Source organism: Erinaceus europaeus, chromosome 12 (assembly GCF_950295315.1).
Source record: "Erinaceus europaeus chromosome 12, mEriEur2.1, whole genome shotgun sequence".
Lineage (NCBI taxonomy): Eukaryota > Metazoa > Chordata > Mammalia > Eulipotyphla > Erinaceidae > Erinaceus > Erinaceus europaeus.
In genome coordinates, this window is record NC_080173.1 from 65,119,032 (window position 1) to 65,138,021 (window position 18,990).

Below are 18,990 nucleotides of genomic sequence, written 5' to 3' on the forward strand. Positions count from 1 at the left end.
TGGTCTTTAGTCTCTTCCATTCATTAAATGAATAAAATAAAATTCTACTTTAGTAGTCCTGGAGATGATGCAGTGGATAAAGCACTGGATTCTCAAGTGTGAGGTCCTAAGGTCAATCCCCGGCAGCATATGTACCAGAGTGATGCTTGGTTCTTTCTCTCTCCTCCTATCTTCTTCATGAATAAATAAAATGTAAAAACAAACAAACAAAGTTGGCCTTCCCTAAAATAAATAAAATTCTACTTTATTGTTAATCTTTAATAACCTGCTTTCTGCCCCTTTGGGATGCTCAGAAAGTCTAAATTCAAGAACATTTTGGAAAATCACTTAAGGATAGCAGCAGGGTGAAACTCATGTTTCTCACACTTCTTTAAATATCTTTTTTTCTTTTAATTGGAACACTTCACGAATTTGCGTGTCATCCTTGCTCAGGGACCATGCTAATCTTCTCTGTATCGTTCCAGTTTTAGTATATGTGCTGCCGAAGCGAGCACTAAATATCTTTTTTTTTTTCCAGGTTTTTCTTGTGACTCAAGGGTAACAGAAAATAGATTAAATGTTTTTTGGGGGCATTGATTTAGTTTCTCAGATTCAATCCATGTGTTTTCTATTTTTACTCTGTCCCTGTATTTGTATCTTGTTTGTCATGGTAATTTGTAAATTCACTGGGCAGGAAATGATTATTGATCTTTCACTTTTAAATAGCCCTGAGCACATAGTTATTAATGATCGAATGTTTTAAATGTTCTTGATTTCAATATCAACAATCTTGTGACCTGGGAGGGAAAACAGTAGCTATAGTGATGTTCTGGTTTTCTGTTTTCTCCTATTTTTCTATTGTGCTAGTAAGTAAACAATAAAATTCAGGTTATAAGGGTGCAGAGCTTTGATGGTGGGTGTAGTATGGAATTATTTCCCTGTATTAAATAAAACATAGTAAGAGGAAACCCTGGAGGCAAGAGAAAGATGGTTAGGTCATATATATAATTTCTATTTTTCAGTTGTCACATTAAATAAAAGCTGGAAGCTAATTAGGAAAATAAAATGAAATAAACAATATTGGAATTTTTTACTTTTATTTTTCTCCACTCTTCGACTGCTAATTTTATTCTAGATATAGGCTTGTTGGGTGATTTTTGTATAAGATTGAAATTTTATTTGTCTACTTTGACCAAAGAACTCTTAGTTCTGGCTATTGGTGATGTAGGGCATTAAACCTGATGTCCTTATCTATTTAAAGTGAGTTTCAGACTATATCAAATAAAAGTGTTTCTGCACAGATGAAGAAAATATCAATAAAATGGGAAAAGGTTTTATTATATATAGAAAGCAGTGAAGCATAGAGTGAAAGAGATCATAGTATCAAAGCTTCCTTCAATGTGGTGGGGACCTGATTTAGGCCTGGGTCTCACACATGGCAAAGCAGGACACTATCCAAGTGTGTTGTTTTGTGTTTGTTTTGCTAATCCTTAAGTAACAGTGAGAAAATATCTGAGAACAAGCAGCAATGGGTGGGACCAAGGTCATTCTTCTTTTGCACTAAGAGGGGCAGATGTGGCCTATAGTATAGAAATGACTACTGAGGAGTGAGGGTCATCTTGTTTTCTCAGGAATTTGGCAGTGTGACTTTAAAGATTTGTACATGTCTACATTTCTCCCAGTGCAAAGAGGGAAGGAAAGTGGAAGAAAATGTGATACTCCACAGTTCTCAGCCTGAGTCTTCCCGCCACCAATACTACCCTCACTATGTGTACCACCGTGAGTCTGTGCCACCTGGGCTCCAGATCTCTGAGATTCCCCACTCCTCCTACCACCTGCCAGTGCCTTTCTTCAATCACATGCCACACATCCCACCGTGTATGCCCTACTTAATCCATCAGGCTCTCAGGTGCCCCCCCAAGTGTCCCACCTATGTCCAGATGCCCCACTGTGTACTCCCACATGGTCACACTCCATCTCCCTCATGAGCCCTACTCCCCCAGTTGTGGTCCAGATGCCTGAAACATATTCTATCATGACACACCTACTCATATTGCCTGTTCCATGGAATGCCCTTCATGCCCAGGTGTCTCCCTCATGCACCCTGTATGTCCCCACATCCCTCTCATGCCTGTCATAACGCTCATCCTCCTCACCTGCTCCAGGTACCCCATCAAGACCCAGGTAACCCCATCACCATGCTCTATCATGCCCCACCTGCTCTCCTCATTGGCCCATAGTTGCCCCTCCCATAATTCCTATGTGTCCCATACATGTGTCCGTGATCATGATACATTCTCTCACATGCCCCATTGCCCCCATGAACACCACTGTGGTCCAGGTGCCTTCATCGCATGAGCTATGCTGTGAGCCCTCATTACCTGTCCCATTCTGGCCCACCACTTTTACTTCATCTTTCTTTCTTTCTTTCTTTCTTTCTTTCTTTCTTTCTTTCTCTTTTCCTTTCTTTCTTTTTGTCTCCAAGGTTTCGCTGGGGCTTGTTAGAGGCAGTAACTATAGAATAGTTATAAGTATAATCGCTTTTGAGTTTTAAGAATAGTTTAAATAGTGGTCCAGGAGGTAGCACAGTGGTTAAGGTACTAGACTCTCAAGCATGAGGTCCTGAGTTCAATCCCTGGCAGCACATGTACCAGAGTGATGTCTGGTTCTCTCTCTCTCTTATCTTTCTCAATAAAAAAAAAAAAAAAAAAAAAGAATAGTTTAAATATAGTTGCTTTTTGCCCTCCTGCCCAGTGAGGTGGGAAATTCCTTGCCCTTTTCCCCTCAGCAGAACCTAAAAGGCCATCAATTATTTTGACAGACCCTGCAGTGAACAGACCTCCTCATGACCTTTGCATAGGAATACTGTCACCAGGTAGTTCAAACAGATGGCCTGATGAATTACAAACAGATGGCCTGATGAATTACAAACAGATGGCCGGGTGGTCCCAACAAAGAGCAAAGGAATGTGGTGAACCCCTCCCACTTAGGTGGGGACCTATTGGTCTGGTGTGATGTTTAGAACTAGCCCATGCTTTATTCTGAATGGATCAGGCTATTGATAAGTTTGAAATGATTGGATATAGGCTAATAAGGTGATGTGTTCCCCCCCTCCCTGAGTGGAGTCTGAATTCCTATAAATCGTGTGGTTTGAGCCTTGTTCAGGGTCGAGCTGGCAGACTGCTGTCTGTTGCTACTCGGCCCGGATTGCAATTTGTTGTTAAAATTCGTAGGCTCTAGCCGGCCGGGCTAGCTTCACGGTCGGGTAACAGAGACGCAGAGACAACGGCTGGACAGGGAAGCTGTATTTCTTTATTCAGGAACAACGATTCATAAACTAAGACAAACTAATCACCAAACAGAACTCTGCTGTCTCTTTGCGGCGGCGCAAGCACTCTCTCTTACTCTGGAACTCAGGAACTCTCTAACCCTGGAACTCTGGAACTCTGGCCTTCTCTCGGGGTTCCCCGGGGCAGGGCCAAGCAGGCCTGCGAAACTAACAGGACTGATCTAATTCTCTTGGTGGGGGAGAACTAGAACCCAATGTAAAGCATACAACAGCAATTCGTGAATAAACATCGTTTGCTTCCTTGCAGTGGATGGTGGTTTGATTTTGCTCGCTAACAGGGCTCAGTGTCTGCACTATGAATACACTGCTTCTGTGACCAGTTTTTTTTTATTTTTTGGATAGGACAGAGAAAAATTGAGAGGGGAGGGGACGAAGAATGATAGACACCTACAGACCTGCTTCACTGCTTGTGAAACAACCCCCCTTCGGGATCCTTAAGCTTCACACTATGTGTGATTAACCCAGTGTGTCACTGCCCAGCCCCCTCCTGATCCACTTTGAAAAAACATCTGATTAACCCAATGTGCCACCGCCCAGCCCCCTCCTGATCCACTTTGAAAAAAACAACTGATGGGCTGGGAAGATAGCATAATGGTTATGCAAAAAGACTACTGTACCTGAGGCTTTGAGGTCCCAGGTTCAATGCCCAGCAGTAACATAAGACAAAGCTGAGCAGTGATCTGGTAAAAAAAAAAAAAAATTGGACTGGGGAGATAACATAATGGTTATGCAAAAATGACTTTTCTTTTTTTTAATTTTTATTATTATTTATTTTCCCTTTTGTTGCCCTTGTCGTTTTGTTGTTGTAGTTAATATTATTATTGTTGATGTTGTCATTGTTGGATAGGACAGAGAGAAATGGAGAGAGAAGGGGAAGACAGAGAGGGGGAGAGAAAGATAAGACACCTGCAGTCCTGCTTCACCACCTGTGAAGCGACTCCCCTGCAGGTGGGGAACCGGGGGCTCAAACCAGGATCCTTATGCCTGTCCTTGCACTTTGTTTCACGTGCACTTAACCTGCTGTGCCACTGCCCAACCCCTGCAAAAATTACTTTTATGCCTGAGGCACCAAGGTCCCCAGCTTCAATCTCCATTAGCATCATAATCCAAAGCAAAGCACTCTGGAAAAATATATAGACAAGACATCCTATGTAACAGGAGAAAATATTTATACAATAAGGGGGCTTATATCCAACACAGATAAGAAGTTCACAGAAGTCATCACCAACAAAATAACCACATTAAAAAATGGGCAGAAGACATGAATAGACACTTCTCAAGAAAGGCACACAGATGGTCAACAGGCATATGAAAAATGTTCATTCACTATTTGTCATCAAGGAAATGAAAATCAAAGCTACAGTGAAATAACACTTAAGTCTTGTGAGAATGATCTATATCATAAAGACCAGAACAAAAGATTGGGAAGGTTGTGGAGAAAAGGACACCTTATATATTGTTGGTGGGAATTTAAATTAGTCTAGCTTCTTTAAGGAAATAAGGTTTCAGGCCTTGGTGGTGGCACACCTGGTTGAACGCACATGTTACAATGCACAAGGACTCAGGTTCAAACCCTCAGTTCCCTGCAAGGGGAAAGATTCATGAGTGGTGAAGCAGTGCTGCAGGTGTCTCTCTGTTTCTCTTCCTCTCTGTCTCCCCCTTACCTCTCAATATCTGGCTGTCAAATAAAGATAATAAAAAAGAAAAAATAAGAAATAGGTTTCTAAAAATGCTAAAAATATAAGACCTAGGGTGGGGGTAGATAGCATAATGGTTATGCAAAGAGACTATCATGCCTGAGGCTCCCAAATCCCAGGTTCAATCCCATACACTACCATAAACCAAAGATGATCAGTGTTCTGGATAGAGAAAGAGAGAGAGAGAGAAAGAGAGAGGAAGAAAGTAAAAGACAAATTTAATATATATATATATATATATATATATATATATAATCTAACAATTTAATTCTTAGGTGTCTACTAAAGATTATTTAAAAAAATATATACCACTAATTTAAAAGGATATATGCACTCCTGCATTCCTTGCAACACAATATACACTAGCCAAGGTATGAAAACAACCTAAGTGCCCAACAATAGATGAGAGGATAAAGTTATATATATATATATATATATATACATATATATATATATATATATATATATATCAAGTAGAAAATGAAGTTTTAGAGCCAGACTGTGGCACACCTAGTTAAATGCACACACTACCATGCACAAGGATCTGATTTCAAGCCCCTAATCCCCAACTGCAGGGGAAAACTTTTAAGAGTAGTGAAGCAGTGCTACAGGTGTCTTTCTCACTCCCTCTCTCTCCCTCTTCCTCCTGATGTTTCTTTATCTAATAAAATAAAAATAATATATTTAAAAAAGATGAAGTCTTGCCATATGTGACAACATGGAGTTGGAGGGTACAATTCTGAGAGAGGTCAGAAAGACAAACACCTTATGGGGGCCACACACCTAGTACTTCTTCTTCTAGCGTTTGCCCTTCTTCCGTAGCCAGTCAACAGCGTCAGGTTGAAAGCTGTCAGGAGCTGCTTGTTGCTGGCTTTGAAAGTGACTGGGATCCATGTGGATTCAGTCGGCTAGGAAGGATCGTCAGTTTCCCCAATGAATGGGTACTCACGGGATGCACCACGGGAAGGTCGATCCAATGCATCCCACACCTAGTACTCAGCCCAAGGATCTGCGCAAGGATATGGGTTTGAGCCCCTGGCTCCCCACCTGCAGCAGACGCACTTCATGAGCAGTGAAACAGGTCTGCAGGTCTCTCTCTCTCTCTCTCTCTTTCACTCTCTCCCTCCCTCTCTATCTTCCCTCTCCTCTCAATTTCTCTCTGTCCTATCCAATAAAATAGATATGTGTGTAGAGGGTGGGGGATGACTGTCAGGAGCAGTGCATTTGTAGTGCAGGCACCAAGACCCAGTGACTGGAGGCAAAAAACAAACAAACAAACAAAAAAACCTTATGATTTCACTCATGTATTTTATATATAGAAACAAAGTAAGGACAAAGACAAAACCACACTGGCTTCTGGCTACAGAACTAAGGTTGCCAGTAGAGGTGAGCATACAGGGCACAAAGTGTAAAGAATAATCCAGTAGATGGTGATGGAGGAATTTCTACACTTTGGTGGTTGGTATAACAACTTACTTTTTTTTTTTCTTTTTTACCAGAGCACAGCTCAGCTCTGGCATATGGTGGTGCTGGGGGTTGAACCTGGGACTTTGGAGTCTTCAGCATGAAAGACTATCTCCTCCCTCCCTCCCCTGCCCCCACAAACAACTTACTTTTGAAGAAGTGTGAAAATTATTCATAAAATATGTGTAATAATATAAATTAATGTTACTTCTATAAAAAAATTGCTGAGGAGGTGGACCAGTAGGTAGAGCACAAGCCTTGCATGGGTGAAGCCCCAGATCATTGTCTGCACTGCACATTATGAAAAGATATTCTTTCAGTAAATGCATCTTCAAAATCTTTTTTGTTTTAATGAAAGAGAGAGAGAGAGAAGAAGAGAGGAAAAGAGAAAGATTGAAAAAGAGGCAGGAGCACTGCTTAACCAGTGATAGTGGTGCTAGCAATTGAACCTGGGACTTTGGGTCCTCAGGCATTAAGTTTTTGCATAACCATTATGCTATCTCCCCTGTCCTTCAAAATATTTTCCAAAAGATGCATTTGTTTATTAATGAGAGAACAAGGTATCTATTGAGAGATTGATAGCAATACTGTGATACTGGGGATAAAACCAAGAACCTTATGGTTTTAAACCCAGCTCTCTAGCCAACCTGTCACATACTAAGCCACTTCAAAAATCTTTGAAGCTTTCTTTTAAAAGCGAGCTTAATTCTTCTGGAGATCAGCCACCACCCCAGCAAATCCAACAAATATTGATTATCTATTTTAAGACATTTTGCTGTGTGTGTGGGAAGAGGAAGAAAATAAACATGGAAATAAGTTATAAAATACAGGGCGTGGTCCCGGAGGTGCCACAGTGGCATGAGGTCGTGAGTTCAATTCCCCGCAGCACTAGTACCAGAGTGATGGTTCTTTCTCTCTCTTTCCTCCTATCTTCTTCATGAAGAATTAAATGAAGTCTTAAAGAAGATGAACGACTAAATGAATGAAAGTCTTAAAAAAATACAGGGCCATCTCAAAAGAAATGAACAATATCTAAGCTTTGAATATTACAAAACTAGTACGTTAAGCTCTCCAACTCAGAAGATATGTAGCCCTGAACTGGTTATTTCGGCACAGACAAGATGAGACTAATGGGGAACACTGCACTCTATGATGGCTCCAGCTTCTGGCAAAGGATCACATCACATGAAGTGTGCTAAAGCAGAGCTCCTACTGGGAAAGAAAAGCCGTATAGCCTGCCCCTACCGTATACAAGAACAGAAACATGTCAGAGCCCTTTCTGATGCTGGGGATGACCTCGACACCCTAGGTGAAAGCTGCCAAGAAGACTGTTGAAAACTCTCAGGGTGAGTCTGAGGCTTGTAACCCCATAGGCCCGGGGGTCCTGCCCGAGGCATTTTCCAGCAGCCGCACGCGCCACGTCATCTGCCCCCTCCCCTTGCTGAGAGTCGCACACACGGAAGTAAACACTTCTACGTCATCGGGACGCGCCTTCGTCTTTCCCCTCCCATCTTCCCTGTTCTGTGGACGTGCTTAACTCCGTTGGGGGCCAGGTCTATGTCCCGGTTTCCCGCCGTCGCGGGCAGGGCGCCAAGGCGGCAGGAGGAAGGTGAGCGGTCCATAGACCTTCAAGAAGAGCGGCCCATGGCTGTTCACGTCTCTGATAGAGGTGTGGTCTGGGGGACGCTACGGAGCCTAGCAGGAGTTACGGCGTGGGAGGTGGGGAGAGGTGAAAGTATGCCTTCAGCGAGCGGAGAAGAGTGGGGATGTAGTCACAGCATTCTCTTCTCCCTTCAAGCAGGAGGCGAACTTTATGTCCAGTGAGCTCTTTGGTCTAGAGGGAGGCGGTACTACACCCAAGTTGGGTGAGAACATTACTTGGGGGACAAAAAGTGAACCCCGACGTCGAGACACGTAATGCATTTGAGCTCATAGAGCCTTTGTTCTCTACTCAGCCCCCACGCCCCCTTCATTGGGCTGCCAGCCTGCCTTTTGGGTACTGTATGAAGAGAGCCAGTTTCCATGGTTACCTACCACTTGGCTTTCTGGGATATCAGTCACTCTGAACAGGGACCTAACTTGAACCATGAATCAGAAGCAAACACTGGTGGCTTTTAATTCAGCCAATTTTTTTTTTTTTTTTTTTAACCAGACCACTGCTCAGCTCTGGTTTATGGTGGTGGTGGGGGGATTGAACTTGGGACTTCTGAGCCTCAGGCATGAGAATCTCTTTGCATGACCATTGTATTGTGTACCCCCACCCTTTTAGTTTTTTTTTTTTTTTGCCAATGCTTTAAAAAACTGTTATCTTGGGAGTCGGGCGGTGGCGCAGTGGGTTAAGCGCAAGTGGCGCAAAGCGCAGGGACCGGCGTAAGGATCCCGGTTCGAGCCCCCGGCTCCCCACCTGCAGGGGAGTCGCTTCACGGGTTTCGTGAAGCAGGTCTGCAGGTGTCTATCTTTCTCTCCCCTCTCTCTCTGTCTTCCCCTCCTCTCCCCATTTCTCTCTGTCCTATCCAACAACAAAGCACCGTCAACAATGGCAATAATAACCGCAACGAGGCTGCAACAACTAGGGCAACAAAAAGGGGGAAAAAATGGCCTCCAGGAGCGGTGGATTCATGGTGCAGGCACCGAGCCCAGCAATAACCCTGGAGGAAAAAAAAAAACTGTTATCTTTATTTATTGGATAGAGACATCTAGAAATCGAAAGGGAAGGGGTGATAGAGAGGGAAAGAGTTAGAGAAACACCTGCAACACTGCTTCACGTCTTGGCAAAGCTTTCCCCATGCGAGGACCGGGAGCTCGAACCTGGGTCCTAGCACACTGTAACGCGCACTTCAACCAGGTGCGCAACCACCCGATCCCAAGCCAAGATTTTTTTGTTGTGCTTCAGACTTTATTGTTTAATAATTTGTTTCTTTGCTTAGGTATGTTTACAATATACGTTGTTTTTTGCTAGGCATACCTTGTTGATTATTTTTGGCCATGCATTAGCAAGTGCTCAAGGTGTTCGATTTCACCAAAAAGTTGTTTTGGGCTTATAAACCCTCACTTTCAAGTTGCTCAGAAGTCATGGAGTGACTGATCCCTTCCAGCACTAGAATTCTATTGTCTTTCTCATTTCAATCCTGGGAAATTAAGTCAGATACCTTTACAGGCTTTTTTTTAATGGTACTGATACAATTGATTTTCTCCTTCCCTATTATTACAGAAGAGAAAGGATGCACATCACAGGAAGGAGGAACTACTCCAACTTTTCCTATTCAAAAACAAAGAAAAAAGCTTATTCAAGCAGTTTGGGACAATTCATTCCTTATAGTTACTGGAAATACAGGAAGTGGTAAAACAACTCAACTCCCAAAATATCTATATGAAGCAGGTAATTTTACTCTGAGATAACTTTGAGAGTACTTAAAAATTAATAGGACTTCTATGTTGGTAAAATGACTACCATTTGTTTTACAGTTCCAGATCTTCTCTTGGCATAACTACACTTTCTTTTCTCCTTTATGCTTCTTTCAGATTCAGGAATTAGTTGAAATGGCAATGATTCCATCTTTAATTACTGTAGTAGTTCCAAGTAGAATTATAGGTAGATAATTTGATTATATAGTAAGACTGACTCATGGACTGTTAATCACTGAGTATTGAAATAACTTTGAGGGATATATTGATAGCTGTTGCCAAAATTAGTATTTCTTGGTTTTCTTTCCAGAGGATTTTCAGGTAAATATATGTTCCTTGACTTTTCTAACACCAAGCCAGCTAACATACTACTTTTTTTTTTTTTTTTTTTTTTTTTGCCTCCAGAGTTATTGCTGGAGCTTGATGCCAGCACTACAAATTCACTGCTCCTGGTGGCCATTTTTTCCCCTTTTTATTGGATAGGACAGAGAAATTGAGAGAGATGGGGCATAGATGGAGAGAAAGAGAAAGAAAGATATCTGTAGACCTGCTTCAGCACTTGTAAAGCATTCCCCCCTGCAGGTGGGGAGCAGGGGCTTGAATCCAGATCCTCACGTGAGTCCTTGTGCTTAGTACTATGGGTGCTTAACTGGGTACACTACTGCCCAGCCTGAACATACGACTTTTAAAATATTTTTCCTTCATTGCAATATAATTTTCTATCTTAAGATTGCTATAGAGAAAAAAACAAAACAAAATAAAACATTATATGTTATCCACATTAAAATAGCAAAAATTGGGGGCCTGGCAGTGGAGCACTGGGTTAAGCCCACATAGTAAAATAGCAAAACTTTTTAAACTTATATTAACTTCCTCTAGTGCATTAAATCTAAGGTCTCATTTCTTTTTCTTTCCTTTTTTTTTTTTTTTTAAACCAGAGCACTGTTCAGCTCTGGCTTATGGTGGTGCGGGGGGATTGAACCTGGGACTTTGGAGCCTCAGGCATGAGAGCCTCTTTGCATAACCATTATGCTATCTGCTCTCCGCCCGGTCTCATTTCTTAAAACATTCCACTATTTTATATAGTATTAATAAAGAAATGCCTTCAGTTTTAAGATTCACCTCCCTTTCAGAGATATTAGAATGATAAAAAAAAATCTCTATGTACTCTGAGCACAGAGTGGCATATTAGTTTTACTTCTGTGGCAAAAGCGCACTTATTTTAGGAAGTATATAGAGCTTTATGGGTTCCTAGGGATTAGAAGCTGTTAATATACTAATAGTAAATTTTTTTCAAGATTTATTTATTAGCAACAGAAAGGGAGAGGAAAGGCGGATGAGAACTAGAACATCATTCTGCATATGCAATGCTGGGGATTCAATGAGGGACTGCATGCCTGCAAGTTCAACACTAGCTCCTGGGCTGCCTGAGAGTTAATCTTTAGATTAGAAGTAGGAAAAAATATTAAATATTAAAATATGTACTTTTATTGTTTTTAAATGCACACCTAAATTTCTACTGTATACATGTAATAAAATATGTTGCTGATTTCTGGAGTTTTCTTCTGGAAACCTTTGAACAGTCTGTACTGATTGATCAACAACAGTTTACCTCTAATAGGAAGAAGTTATTAACATTTTTGTTTTTAACCTCTGTTTTTATAGGGTTTTCACAACATGGTATGATTGGTGTGACTCAGCCACGAAAAGTAGCTGCCATATCAGTTGCACAGAGGGTTGCAGAAGAAATGAAATGCACTTTGGGATCCAAAGTAGGATACCAAGTTCGTTTTGATGATTGCAGCTCTAAGGTATAAAAATTTAGGTGCTGTTTTTAAGTATGTGAACTTACAGAAAGAACAGAAAATTCTGAAAGATCTTAACTTAAAAATTGCATTCATATTTTATTTAAAGACTTATTAGAATTTGCTAATTATTTAAAGTATCTAGTGTTGTGGTCCAGGAGGTGGCGCAGTCGATAAAGCATTGGACCCTCAAGCATGAGGTCCTGAGTTCAGTTCTGTATAGCACATGTACCAGAGTGATGTCTAGTTCTTTCTCTCCTATCTTTCTCATTAATAAATAAACTATTAAAAGAATAAAGTATCTAGTATTTATCCCATTTCTTCCCTCCTTCATTTACATGTGACATTTTGTCTTAAAGATGGGGATTCTCTTTTTTTTTTTTTATCATGAAAGTTATTGCTGGGACATGGTGCCTACATTATTCCTGGTAGCCTTTTTTCTTTTTCATTTTTAGGTAGAGAAGAGACATCATAGCACTTCACTGTTTATGAATCCCCTCCCCTTTTGCAAGTACTCCTCCTATGTGGTAGCACAGGGGGGTTGAACCCAAGTCTTCACACATTTTTACCATGAGCCACCTCTTAGCTCCTAGGATGTTCCTATTTTATTGTTTTAAGCTGTAAGGATATTTGACCTATAACTTAAATGTATATTCTTTTTTAAAAAATTGTATTGGCCCAGGAGATGGCACAGTGGTAGAGTTCTAGATTACAAAATTACAAGTTTGAGATTCCTAATTTAGTCCCCAGCATCAGAAATGTCAGCAGGATACTTCGGTTCTTTCTCTCTTGTGAGATAATTTAATCTCTATTTTTTAAAATATGTAATAAAATATGTTATAACTGTCACCACTCAGAGCTTTTTCTTCATCCCAAACAGAAATTGTATCTGCTGAACACTTAACTCTCTCTTCCCTTTCCCCATCAGGGTCTCATGCATGTGTAATATTGCTGAGCCACCTCCTAGCCCAGTTTTTTTCCATCCTTTATTTTATTTTTTTTTTCCTTTATTGGGGGGTTTAATTGTTTACAGTCAACAGTAAAATATAGTAGTTGGTATATATATAACATTTCTCGGTTTTCTGCATAACATTCTAACCCCTACCTAGGTCTTCCTCTGCTATCATGTTTCAAGACCTGAACACTTACACCCCTCCCCAGAGTCCTTTACTTTGGTACAGTACACTTTTTTTTTTTCTTTTTCGTTGCCTCCAGGGTTATCACTGGGACATGGTACTAACACTACAAATCCACTGCTCCTGGTGCCCATTGTTTCCTCCCCTCTCCCATTCTATTCAATAGGACAGAGAGAAATTGAGAGGGGAGGGAGAGAGAAAGATTAACAACTGCAGGCTTCCTTCACCAACTGTGAAGTGTCCTTGCTGAAGGTGGGGAACGGGCCCTGAACTGAGGTCCTTGCTCACAGTACTTTGTGTATTTAACCAGATGTGCTACCGCCTGCCCTCCCCCCCCCCCCCAGCCCATTTTTTATTCTATGTTTTGAGAGAAAGATACGAAAGAACACCACTTCACTAACCATGGAGATCTTTGGGTGCTGTCCTTGGTCCTCTTATGTAGTGCTGGAGAATGAACTAAGGACCTGAATCATGGCAAGACATGCTTACTACCTTTTAAACTACCTCCAGGGCCCTCACATTTGCTTATTTCAAGTACTCTGTATAAATAAAGCCATACAGTATTTTATCCTTTGTGCCTGACTTACTTCATTTTTTCAAGGTTCATCCAGGTAGTGCGTTTATATTTTTTAAGTCAATGGAGCCATTGTCAACTTAGGAAGTTGTGCAACTTCTATATTTGTTCCATGAACACATAAAAATCTTTTCAATAGTTTTTTTTTTTGCCTCCAGGGTATTGCTAGGGCTGGGTGCCTGAACTACGAATCCACTGCTCTTAGAGGCCATTTTCCCCATTTTTGTTGCCCTTGTTGTTATTGCTATTGTTGTTATTGTTGGATAGGACAGAGAGAAGTCAAGAGAGGAAAGGAAGACAGACTGAAGGAGAGAAAGATAGACGCTTGCAGACCTGCTTTATTGCTTGTGAAGCGACTCCCTTGCAGGTGGGGAGCCGGGGGCTAGAATGGGATCCTTACGCTGGACTTTGCACTTCGTGCCATGTGCACTTAACCTTCTGCGCTACCACCCAGCCCCTTCAATAGTTACTTCTTATAATCCTGTCTGGATTTCTTTTTCTGTGCCAGATAGAAACTAATACTTGGGAGTCGGGCTATAGCGCAGCAGGTTAAGCACAGGTGGCGTAAAGCACAAGGACCCGCATAAGGATCCTGGTTTGAGCCCTGGCTCCCCACCTGTAGGGGAGTCGCTTCGCAAGCGGTGAAGCAGGCCTGCAGGTGTCTGTCTTTCTCTCCCCCTCTCTGTCTTCCCCCTCCTCTCTCCATTTCTCTCTGTCCTATCCAACAACAATGACAACAATAATAACTACAGCAATAAAACCACAAGGGCACCAAAAAGGAATAAATAAAATAAATATTTAAAAAAAAACAAAAAACTAATACTTGATTTAATATATTCCTTTTTTTTTTTTTTGCCTCCAGGGTTATTGCTGGGGCTCAGTGCCTACACTGAATCCACTGTTCCTGGAGGCCATTTTTCCCATTTTGTTGCCCTTGTTGTCATTATTGTTATTGTTGTCACTGCTGTTGTTGTTGGATAGGACAGAGAGAAATTGAGAGAGGAGGGGAAACAGAGGGGGAGAGAGAGAAAGATAAGACACCTGCAGATGTGCTTCACTTGTGAAATGACCCCTCCCCCTGCAGGTGGGGAGCTGGGGGCTTGAACTGGCGTCCTTGGCACTTTTTGCCATGTGCGCTTAACCTGCTGTGCTACTGCCTGGCCCCCAATATATGATTCCTAATAGGGCTGATTGTCCATTGTGGTACAGAATGATTCCTAAAATGCCATGTTTCTGTTCTCAGTGTATTACTGATACTTGGGGCTTCCCTTGTTTTATGAAAATGAGTAGTGTTAACTCTTAAGACTTGAGACATTATTTTCCTTATCAGGTATAAATGCTATTCATCTGACTTTTTTTTTTTTTTAAACTAGGGCTTAAAGAATTAACAATTAAGCCAGGATCTCATGTGTTTGCAATTTCACTGTTCTGGTCTGCCTTCTCATTTATACAGAGAGGCATAGAAAGGGAGAGACATCATACCACCACTTTCTCCAGTGCCATAACACCTGCTATGTGTTGTCAGGGCTCAGACCTGGGTTTAATAGTCCAGTCCAGTCAGCTGTCTCTCCAGTACCTTAACTGATCTTTTTTTTTTTTAAATATATATAATTTTATTTCTAAAAAGGAAACACTGACAAGATAACTGATCTTTTTAAGTAGAATGGGTAGGGAGGATGAGTGAGAACAAATTGTGCACTGAATAGTTTTCCTCTACTTTTTTCTCCCTGAGTATTTTAAAGTAGTGTTTAGAACAGGGAGATGAATCTCATTGCATTGTTTCCTGAAACTTACTCATCGGAAGCTTTTGTATATAGATAAATGTATCATCACTCTGCATGGACTTCGTGTGTTTCCTCACTGATCAAAAACTTCTGTTGCTTTGTCTCAGTACATCTATCTTAGTTTCTTCTCCCTGGCTCTGTAGAAGTCATACAATTTGTAATTTACCATCTTCATTAGACTATTTTATGTACTCTTACTTAATCTGATTGGTTTTGCATATCTGAGGTGAAAAAGATTTCACAAAGTAGGGGTAAAATTCTGTGACCTAACTAGAAGTTGGATATCCTCTCTTGTTTGAACATTAGGAAACAGCAATCAAATATATGACTGATGGATGTTTACTGAAACACATTCTGGGAGATCCAAATCTTACCAAATTTAGTGTCATTATTTTGGATGAAGCCCATGAGAGAACTCTAACTACAGTGAGTATTTTAAATATGTTGGTTTAAAAAAAATCTATTAAGTTTATTTCTTAGGGGTGGCTTTTTACTGTATATACAATTGCCTTTTATATTTTAACAAAGGATTTTGGTAGCAAAATATTTAATATAAATTGGTTGTTAGGTAAACTTGTAACTTAATAGAAACCTATTTTTCTTTCAGGATATTTTATTTGGTTTACTGAAGAAACTATTTCAGGAGAAATCTCCTAATAGGAAGGAACATTTAAAAGTCGTGGTGATGTCGGCAACTATGGAATTAGCAAAACTCTCTGCATTCTTTGGAAATTGTCCAATATTTGATATACCTGGAAGGCTTTATCCAGTCAGAGAAAAATTCTGCAATTTGATTGGTCCTCGAGACAGAGAAAATACTGCATATATTCAAGCGGTATTACTTGACACCTTTCTTATGCCTTTTTTTTATTTTAATGATTCTACTTTATTTGGTAGCTTGATAGTTCATTTGTACTTTATTATTATATCCACAAGAGTACTCATTTTGGGAGTCGGGTGGTGGCGCAGCGGGTTAAGCGCACGTGGTGCAAAGCGCAAGGACCGGCAGAAGGATCCTGCGTCACAGGTGGTGAAGCAGGTCTGCAGGTGTCTATCTTTCTCTCCCCCTCTCTGTCTTCCTCTCCTCTCTCCATTTCTCTCTGTTCTATCCAACAACAATGATGACATCAGTAACCACAACAATGTTAAACAACAAGGGCAACAAAAGGGAAAATAAATAAATATAAAAAAAAATTTTTTTACAAAAGAGTACTCATTTTAATTTTAATTTTCTCTGGAGCAAGAGGTGATGCTGGAGGAGGGGGCTAAATTTCCACTAGCATATTATGTTTGTGTTTTTGTTTATTATTAATTTATTTGTTAATGATTCTACTTTATTTGGTAGCTTAATAGTTCATTTGTACTTTATTATTGTATCCACAAGAGTACTCACTTTAATTTTAATTTTCTCTGGAGCAAGAGGTGATGCTGGAGGAGGGGGCTGTATTTCCACTAGCATATTATGCTTGTGTTTTTGTTTGTTTATTTATTTATTTGTTTTTAGATTGTGAAGGTAACAATGGATATCCACTTGAACGAAATGGCTGGAGATATCTTGGTTTTTCTTACTGGTGAGCATTTAGTATCAAGTTTTAAAATATAACTTACAAGAGGAATATGTTGGTAACAGATTATTAGAGTATTTACTTCTATTGGGAAATCTGAGTCCTGTGTATTTTCCTCTAGATTTCTGTGTGTACACCCCATAGTGAAGATTTCCATGCATGAGGCTCCTAGTTCAATTCCCTGTGCTACATATACTGGAATGTGCTGTCTTGAGTGTATGTGTATCTGTTTATCTTATATGAAATTAATAAAAATACCAACTACATTATTAAATATATTTAACATGAGATTGGGTGGTGGCACACCTGGTTAAGCACACACATTGCAGTACATAAGGACCTGGATTCAAAGTCCCAGTCCCCACCTGCAGGGGTGAAGCTTTATGACTATTGAAGTAGGACTGCAGATATCTCTCTTCCCCCTATCTCCTCAATTTTTTTTTCTGTACTTGTTTATTTAATTTTGTTAGTGACTTAATGTTGACTTACAAAATTGTGAAATCACAGGAATATAATTCCACAACATTCCCACCACCAGAATTCTGTGTTTCCACAATTTCACTTAAAATTGTACCACTGCTCTCCGTCGCCAATTTTTTCTGTGGTCTTGCCTTTCATTCCTTTCTAAGTCACACCTTCACCTATTGCTACTTCTGAATGTCCTTTTTTTTTTTTTTCCCCCTCTCTCTCTCTGGGTCCTGATGGAACTGGAGCTCAGAGCCCTATTGTCTTCCCTAACACTTCTCCCCCTCAGGAAGTATAGCCCAAAATTCTTTATGGGGTACAGAAGGTAAGAGTTCTGGCTTCTATAATTGCTTCTCTGCTGGATATGGATATAGGCAGGTTGATCCATACCTCAAACATTAATGAGGTCATCTGCCCAGAGAAGTCAGGATGGACTTATGATAGGATCTGCAACTTGGTAGCTGAAAGGCAGTAAGATATAAGGCAAGAAAATTTTATTAATAAACAGGAACCCAAAGTTAGGAATGTAGTAAATGAGAATAGGGATTTTGGGTTTGAAAGAATTCAGGAAGTCTATTTTAGGTATGTTCTTAGAGGCCCATGATTTTAGTTAATTTTCCTTGAGTTTGATAGCTAAAATGGAGATGGACTAAAAATACTGTCTGGGAAGATGGTGTCAGAGTTGAGAATAGGGCTAGAAAATTGGAGCAAGGCAGAGTAGCTCCAAACTTGAAGAAAATTTATAAATACAAATCAACTGTTTACCTGAGTCAGGACCCATATATATTCATATTCCTTCATGATACTGAATCTTCTTCAAATAGTGTATTAAAAATGAAAGGCTTCGTGGCGCAAAGCGCAAGGACCAGCATGAGGATCCCAGTTCGAGCCCTCGGCTCCCCACCTGCAGGGGTGTCATTTCACAAATGGAAAAGCAGGTCAGCAGGTGTCTATCTTTCTCTCCCCTTCTTTGTCTTCCCCCTCTCTCTCAATTTCTCGCTGTCCTATCTAACAACAAAAATGGCCACCAGGAACAGAGGATTCATAGTGCAGGCATTGAGTGAGTCCCAGTGATAACCCTGGAGGCAAAAAAAAAAAAGCTTAAATATATTTTTTATTTTTATTTGTAGACTTAAATTTGTTAGAAACTACTGTTTGTTTTGAATTTCATTCTTGAGACTTAACACAATGTATCTTCAACTCTAGATCAAGCAACAGTTTTAAAAAATTATATAAAGCTAATTTTAATTTAGAAGATTTAAAAAATATATTTATTTATTTATGAGGCAAGAGTAGAAAACCAGATACCACTCTGTACATGTGCTGCCAGGAATTGAACTCAGGACCTCGTGCTTGAAAGTCCAGTGCTTTATCCACTGCACCATCCCGGGACCACAGATTGTTTTATTTTCGTTCTTAATTTTGTTGCATAGTTGCTAACATTATTTTGCTCTCTCCTTTCAGGTCAGTTTGAAATTGAAAAAAGTTGTGAGTTACTTTTTCAAATGGCAGAGTCTGTTGATTATGATTATGATGTTCAAGATACCACCCTTGATGGCTTGTTGATATTACCGTGTTATGGATCTATGACAACAGGTAGGTAATTTCTTCCATTTGATTAACTTTAAAAAGTTTTATTAATTAATTATCAATAGGAGGGAAAGTTCATGGATCATGTGTTCAGGTCAGTCAAGTATACAAACTCCTATCATGAAATAAAGCATAAAAGAGTACCTTTGAAAGAAGTGATTATATATCTTTTCAACA

General features: G+C 40.2%; 1 protein-coding gene and 1 non-coding gene across 2 annotated transcripts in view; one reads left to right on the top strand and one right to left on the bottom strand.

Moving 5' to 3' along the window:
• Nucleotides 1-387: 387 nt before the first annotated feature.
• LOC132542227 (U6 spliceosomal RNA) lies at nt 388-494 on the bottom strand. Its single transcript, XR_009553333.1, has one exon. It is a non-coding gene; the product is annotated as a U6 spliceosomal RNA (small nuclear RNA).
• Nucleotides 495-7,975: 7,481 nt separating this feature from the next.
• Nucleotides 7,976-18,990, top strand: part of DHX40 (DEAH-box helicase 40) — a 47,447-nt gene continuing 36,432 nt past the window's right edge. The window contains exons 1-7 of the mRNA XM_016192768.2: nt 7,976-8,098; nt 9,701-9,868; nt 11,560-11,705; nt 15,500-15,619; nt 15,801-16,028; nt 16,698-16,764; nt 18,688-18,819. Of these exons, the coding sequence (XP_016048254.1) occupies nt 8,047-8,098; nt 9,701-9,868; nt 11,560-11,705; nt 15,500-15,619; nt 15,801-16,028; nt 16,698-16,764; nt 18,688-18,819 (913 nt within the window). The 5' untranslated portion in view covers nt 7,976-8,046. The remainder of the gene's footprint in view (nt 8,099-9,700; nt 9,869-11,559; nt 11,706-15,499; nt 15,620-15,800; nt 16,029-16,697; nt 16,765-18,687; nt 18,820-18,990) is intronic.